General features: G+C 66.5%; 1 protein-coding gene across 2 annotated transcripts; it reads right to left on the minus strand.

Moving 5' to 3' along the window:
• Positions 1 to 3,053: 3,053 nt before the first annotated feature.
• On the minus strand, positions 3,054 to 6,259 carry RHEBL1 (Ras homolog enriched in brain like 1). 2 transcript variants are annotated; one of them, XM_019555211.1, is made up of 8 exons: positions 6,096 to 6,259; positions 5,766 to 5,837; positions 5,095 to 5,162; positions 4,859 to 4,941; positions 4,362 to 4,418; positions 4,018 to 4,065; positions 3,799 to 3,883; positions 3,054 to 3,390 (listed from the first exon to the last, which is right to left on the minus strand). In XM_019555211.1, exons 1-8 carry the CDS (start codon positions 6,256 to 6,258, stop codon positions 3,301 to 3,303), a joined length of 666 nt encoding a protein of 221 aa, XP_019410756.1. In that variant the 5' UTR covers position 6,259; the 3' UTR covers positions 3,054 to 3,300. The 2 variants fall into 2 exon arrangements, with proteins under 2 accessions (XP_019410756.1, XP_019410748.1); XM_019555203.1 differs by having other exon boundaries at positions 3,306 to 3,883.
• Positions 6,260 to 6,470: the final 211 nt, after the last annotated feature.

Raw genomic sequence — 6,470 nt, forward strand, 5'->3', positions numbered from 1 at the left:
GACGGCAGCGCCGCCGCAGCGCACGCTCCGCGGGATCCCTCCGCGCCGCTTAACCCCCGCGCTGCCGGGCCGCCGCCGGAGCCTCAGTTTCCCCTGCTGTCAAATGGGGCCGCGGGAGCCGCTTTCGGGAGGGTCCGTATTGCTGGCGGGGGGAGGCAGGTGACCCCCACCCCGCTTCCCGGCCTGCTCTCCGCCACCCACTCAGCCTCCCCTTCGGTCAAATGGGGTTGGGGGAGTCACCTTGGGGAGTGTCTGTATTGCTATGGGAGAGGCCTGCTTGCACCCCACCCCCGCCGCTGCAACTCCCCGGGGGCAGAGCAGCGAGGGGGCTTCGGCTTGCTGGGAGCAGGACAGGGTCTAAGCCGCGTGGATGAGCTGATCTGCTCCCCTCCACCGTGGGGGGAGGGCACCAGTAAAGCCCGCGGGGGCGTAAATCCCTGGCCCTGCCCCTGCTTCTGCCAGCTGCAGCCCCCCAGGCTTGTGCCCGCCCCAGCCCCAGTGCCCCCGCTGCCAGGAGGCACCAACCAGCACCTGGGAGCTCCCCTCTCTGCCATGCTCGGGCTCTGCTCGGGGGTCTCTCCCCCAGCCCTTCCTGCCCCAGAGCTGGCGGGACCCCCCGGGCACATGGCTGCAAACAGCAGGGGCCGGGCTCCTAAATCCCCTCGGCCACTCACGCATTTCCACCAGGGAAGCGCCCGCAGCACGCACACCCCCACAGCCAGGCCCTGCGTGCCCCAACGCCTCGGCTGGCCCACCGCTCCAACTAGGATCGAGCTGGCTCTGGGTTTGGGATCTCGGGTGCTTGGCTGGGGCCCCCACATGGTTCCTCCTTGAACCGAAGCAAGGTGGCGGGTCCATGACACCAGCGCCGTGCCCCTGCTGCAGCATGGGCACCCAGACAGGGCACCCCTCTGACCTCCCTTTCCTCTTGCAGGGTCCCTCTGCCTGCCTGGCACAAAGCAGGCTCGTACCTGTGCCCACGGCTCCGGGTGCAGGCTCTCTGCAAACTCAGGCAGGACCACTGCCCCAGCCCTGTTTTCACAGCTCCCTCCACAGCCCTGAATGGGAGACCCGAGTGAAAGCCGAATGCAGCCCCCCACCCCCCCACACACACACCCGCCGTGCTTGGAGCCTGGGGGGGCACAGGCAGACAGGCCGTCATGGCTGCAGACCCCAGGGAGGGCAGAAGGATGCTGGGAAAGGCAAGGCTGGACGCAGGGACAGCCCCCAGCTTAGCACTTCCCTCGCCCTTGGCTCTCCTGGGTTCTGCGGGGGGATTAGTGGAGCCTCCATCTGCCACGTGCGCTGCGCTGGGCCTGGGATGGCGGTGCCGGGCAGGCTGCCAGCCAGGCCCTGACCCAAAGGGAACCGGTGCTGGTGGCAGCTGCAGCCCCACTACCAGGCAGTGGGTCTGTCCCTCTCCCAGCCCCTCGGTGCAGGGCCTGTAGCACTGTCGCCTGCTGCCCTCAGCTCAGCCCGTGGCCCCTGGTGGATTCTTCCACCCCTTGGTGCCACAGTTTCTCTTCCAGGACTTAGGACCATGCACCAGGGGTGACCTGCCTGCTGCAGCCCAGGCACGGGTCCACTCCGGCTCCCCCCACAGCGGCTCAGGGGGGCTTGTGGGCCAGTCCCCTTCTGCAAGGCCCAGGGGCTGAGGCTCTCTGCATCCCCCTGGCTCCCCGTTTGTTCATTTGCACACAAATGACGGAGCCCTTGACTGCCCCAGGCCAGGCCTAACATCACCATCACAGAAGCAAGGCCTTTCCTTTGCCCACAGTGGGGGGAGTTACCCAGACCCCTGCACCCATGGGCCCCTTGGGGCCAGGGCTGCGTCACTCAGCACAGGACCGCCCCCACCCTGCATCCCTGCCCTCCCCAGTTCAGCCACTGGAGGGCAGCACCCCCAGGACCTGGGTCTTTTGGGGGCAGAAGCAGGGGCCACTCAGGGCCAGGCTCAGAGAGAGGCTTCCTCCAGCACTTCCCATCCTGCCCAGTTCACACAGGCACCTTCAAGAGCAGCCGCTGGCCCTGTGAGGCTGCAGCTAGTGCTGGGGTGGAGCTCTGGGGTCAGGGCAGGAGGCCCAAGCCCTTCACCTGCAAGGGGCAGACCAGCTGCTGCAAGGGCACAGCAGGGCTCTGCCTGGTGCCAGCTGCCAGGTCCCCTCCCCCAGCCCCAAGAGCCCATCTATTTGCATTCACTCCATGCCAGCACCTTGGATGGCAGCGTCTCAATGTTACTGCCTCTTTGCTAACGATATAATTGAGGTGATTAGGAGTAATTGGCCTCTCATCTAGCACTGGGACCCAGGCATCCCCAGTCAACTATGGGGCGATGCCTGTGGCACCTCCAGCACCAGCTGGTAGCCCTGGCTGGCACCCATGGACAGGAGCACCCCCCCCCAGCCCCATGTTGTTGCCCCCATAGCACAGGAATGCGGCCAGGATGCTGGGGTTCTGCACCCAGCTCTAGAGACAAGCTCGGGGAGCCAGGGCTCCTGGGGTCCCTTCCTAGCGCATTTGGGAGCCTGAACAACTCATCGCTGAAGCAGCAGATGAGGACCAGCTCGCTGGCGTGCGAGGGAGCCCCTGCCCACGCCACCCTTGCCCCCCAGTGATGACATCCAGGCAGCGAGGCTCCTTCCACGTGGGTCGTCCCTGCAACAGGTGGGCCCAGGACCCATGCAATCTTCCTCCCCCAGCCCCAGGGCGTTTAACTCAGCACTGGCACCCACAGGGGGCAATGCCCACAGCCGCACTGCCCTGACCTCTTCCTCCAGGTCCGGCCCACAGACTGGGCAGAGGGTGCACGGTTTGCTTACAAAACAAACTTTAATCAGTCCCATTGAGCCGTCCCCGGCTCCCACGACAGCGCCACCCTCTCACAAGACACGGCCCAAACAGCCTGGCCCCCGGCACAGCCCGAGCTTCAAGTTGATTCATGTCAGGAGAATTAAGGCCACCAAGGGCGAGTCAGGGGAGCAGGGAACTGTGACCAGACTGCATGCTCACACATGTGCGTGGTCAGACACCCGCTATAAATAGAGACCCCCAAACCAAACCCAACTTAAATAGACCCAGCAGCAAGGCCCCATGGCATGAACTGGGGGCCCATCGTTGCTGCCAACAGCCATGTGCAAAACGGCCACCCGGGGCGGGGGCCATCCAGTGAGGTACAGTGCGTGCGGATACCCGTAGCTCCTCCAGGCCGGCAGTACCGGCCCATGGCTCTTCTCCCCCAGGGCAGAAGGAAATCTTGGGCAGGGGCAGCAGCATGCACCCCTGGCAGCAGGGGCAAGGGGCTCACATCAGGTGACAGTTGCGCTCCTCGCCGTAGGAGTTGTCCACCCGGTCAATCTCCTCGATGATCTTGGTGAAGATGCCCTGCGTCACCTGGGGGTGGAGGGCAGACACATTGCAGGGCACAAGGGGGTCTTGCTGTATGAACTGGTGAGGGCCAGAGGGACCCCCTGCCCCGCCCATCACATGGCAGAGCTCTTCCTGCCCAGGGTGCTGGGTGGCAGGGCCCAGAGGCCTCGCAGCACCAGGCAGCTGCCTAGTGCCAGCAGCCCATGCCTGGGACGACGGCCCCAGCCCTGCAAGGGCTGCAGGCAGTGCTGGAACAAGTCCAAGGACCCTCGCTCTGCAGAGTCCTCACAGCACACAAGCTTCTCCACACTCCTCCCTTCCCCCCCACAGCATCTCAGGGTCTGTAGCTGCCCCACATGTGGGCTTCGAAGCCCAGTCGAAGGACATGCTCCAGGCTCCCTCTGCCCCAGCCACAGCTGCCGGGTGCCAGACCTGGTTCTCCTTAGCAGACGACTCCAAGAAGATGGCGCCCCAGGAATCCGCTAGCTTCTTGCCCTCATCCGTCTTCACTTCCCGGCTGAGGACACACAACAGGGAGCAAGGCAAAGGGCTGGTGAGGGGAGCAGCCCCCTACCCTGGGTACCAGCCTGAGCCCCGGCAGGGAAAATCAACAAGACCCAGGGCCGGCAGGATGCGAGTATTGCTCCTTACCTCTCCAGGGACAAGTCTGCCTTGTTCCCAACCAGCACCACGGGCATGCTGCAGAGGAGGAGACTGTCAGCAGAGCGTCTTGGGCAGCCCAGCCCACACTGGGAGCCCACGGGGTGGCACTGGCTGCACCCACCCAGCTCTGCCAGTGAAGTGCTGAGCTGGCAGCAAGGGGCTCCGGTGGGCCGCACAGTTGTGGGGTACTCTAGGACTGCCCCCAGGAACCAGGCCAGAGCACAGCCTGTATTGTGCCCTGGATCCAGTGACAGGCAGCACCAGCACCCTCCCTGCCACGCCAACATCCCCTCTGGCCGGGAGCCATGACAGGTGCAGGAGGGGCCACGTACCGCGTCTTGCCCCGGCTCTCATACAGCTTGTTGTGCAGCGTCTTCACCACCTGGAAGCTGCAGAGGGACGGGCAAGGGGTTACTGTGCCCAGGACAGGGCCTGTGACACCGGGCACCCACAAGGACCCTGCTCCGCTCGGCGAGTCAGGTGCTTTCCTCCCCCTGCCACTCACCAGGCCTGGCTGCCTCCCCCCCCCGCCCTGACAATGCTGCAGAGCTGGTACAGCCCCTGCCCCAAGGCCGCTGGCAGCTCGTGCTGGGACACGCAGTTCTCAGAGCCAGCACTGGGGGGGACAGCTGGAGGGACCAGCCGGAGCCACTCTGAGGGCAGTGGAGATGGGGAAAGACCCGGGTCAGGTTCATGGAGCCCCGCTGCTGGAGAGCTGCCAGGTCTGGGTGGTGGCACTCACAGCGCCGCTCGCGTCTGCAGCCCAGGGTCAAAGGAGGGGCAGGCAGAAGGGCAGACCCGGCAGTATCCCCCCCACGCACCCACTGACCTGCGGAGTGAGGTGACCGAATACACCAGCACGTAGCCGTGGATGCCGATGACAAAGGAGTGGGGCAGGATGGTGTACTCATCCTGGCAGGACAGCAGAGTCAGGTGCAGACCAGGCTGCTCCACGCCCTGCCCTCCCTTGGGCCCTCTCCACACACGGGGCCAAGGCCAGCCTTCCAAACCGCAGGCACGGGAAAGCTGCCCGGCGCCCTTGCCCCTCCCTGCCCCCGGCCTCACCTGCCCGGCTGTGTCCACCAGCTGCAGATGGAACTCGTCCTTCCCCACCACCAGCATTTTGTTGTAGGCTGCAGAAGGCACGCATGCTCATTAGCATGCCCACATGGCATGTGTCCAGTCCCTCATGGACCCCCACATGCCCATGACTGCCCCCAAGCAAGTGCAGGGCTGGGGTGGGGTGGGGTGTGGACCCCAGCAAGACCCCAGCTCCGAGGCCTTCCCTGCAGGAGCGAGATGCACGCAGCATCACCCCAGGGCTGTGGCGGGCACTGCCTGCTGCTGGAGGGGCCCTGTCCCCCCAACAGAGGCAGCACAGAGCACGTGCCCCAGCCCCTCCTGCATGCCATGCTCCACGCACACAGGGCCTGCGACCCCCCACACCAGGCAGGAAGAGGCTTCTAGGCAGGTGGGGACAGGATAGGCAAGCTGTCACAACACGACAAGCCAGCGGCAGGAAACACCGCACGCAAAAGCCACCAGCGCCTGCCTGGCCCCTTCCCACCCAGCCCGAGCAGGGTGGGGAGTGCCGGCAGCCCCACAGCTCCCGGGCGCCTTGGCAAGGCTCTCGGCTGAGGGCTGGGGAAGAGACTGTGCCATGGCGGGTGGGCTGCCCACGCAAGCACCCCCAGCGAGAGCACATGGGCCCCAGGCCCAGCCCCGCCTGCACTCACTGCTTTCCACCGTGGGGTCATAGCACTCCAGGAACTCCCCCTCCACGAACTGATGAGCCAGGGAGGTTTTGCCTGGGGAGAAGACCCCAGACCCTCAGCGCCGGCTGGGAGCCAAGCCCCCACCCCCAGCCAGGACCCCGCAGCAGCTCCGGGCGGGGCGGGAACCACGATCGGTGCTGGGGGGGCTCAGCACCCGCCCGGGGCTCGCCCTTGCTGGGATGCAGCCCCCTCCTCCTCCCCCCGCCCGCGATTTGCGCACACGTGTGCACACGCCCAGCCCCGGCTCCTCCCCGCCCCGTAGCCGCGCGTGGGCGCCCCGCGGGGACTCACCCACGGAGCGGTAGCCCAGGATCACCACCTTCCTGTAGCGCACCAGCGGCATGGCCCGGCGTGCGGGGCGGTGGGGATGGGGGGACAGAGCGGCGCAGGCGGGCCCGGCAACCCGAGCGATAAAGAGCCCGCCCGGGCGGGGCCGGCGCAGCAACCACAACATCCCGCGGCTCACGTGACCACAACACTGCGCGGCGGCCGCTCCCATTGGCCGCCGGCCGGGAGGCTCCGCCTGCAGAGGGAGGAGAGGGCAGGGGGGGCGAGCGCGGCGCATGCGCGCTGGGGCGGCGGGCTCCATTCATGAAAACGGAGGGAAGGAAGCGGGGCCACGTGGGTCCTACACACTCACACACGGGCCACGTGGAGCCGGCCCCG

The sequence above is a fragment of the Crocodylus porosus genome, unplaced genomic scaffold, assembly GCF_001723895.1.
Source record: "Crocodylus porosus isolate Cpor-Errol unplaced genomic scaffold, CroPor_comp1, whole genome shotgun sequence".
Classification (NCBI taxonomy): domain Eukaryota; kingdom Metazoa; phylum Chordata; order Crocodylia; family Crocodylidae; genus Crocodylus; species Crocodylus porosus.

Bases quoted from the DNA above. Each gene is read 5' to 3' on its own strand.
- RHEBL1 (XM_019555203.1), bottom strand. From the start codon at position 6,258: ATGTTGTGGTTGCTGCGCCGGCCCCGCCCGGGCGGGCTCTTTATCGCT. The intron at 4,942-5,094 runs GTGAGGCCGGGG...CTGTCCTGCCAG, and splicing joins TGGTGGACACAGCCGGGCAG to GATGAGTACACCATCCTGCC. The intron at 4,419-4,858 runs GTCAGTGGGTGC...GTCCCTCTGCAG, and splicing joins TCGGTCACCTCACTCCGCAG to CTTCCAGGTGGTGAAGACGC.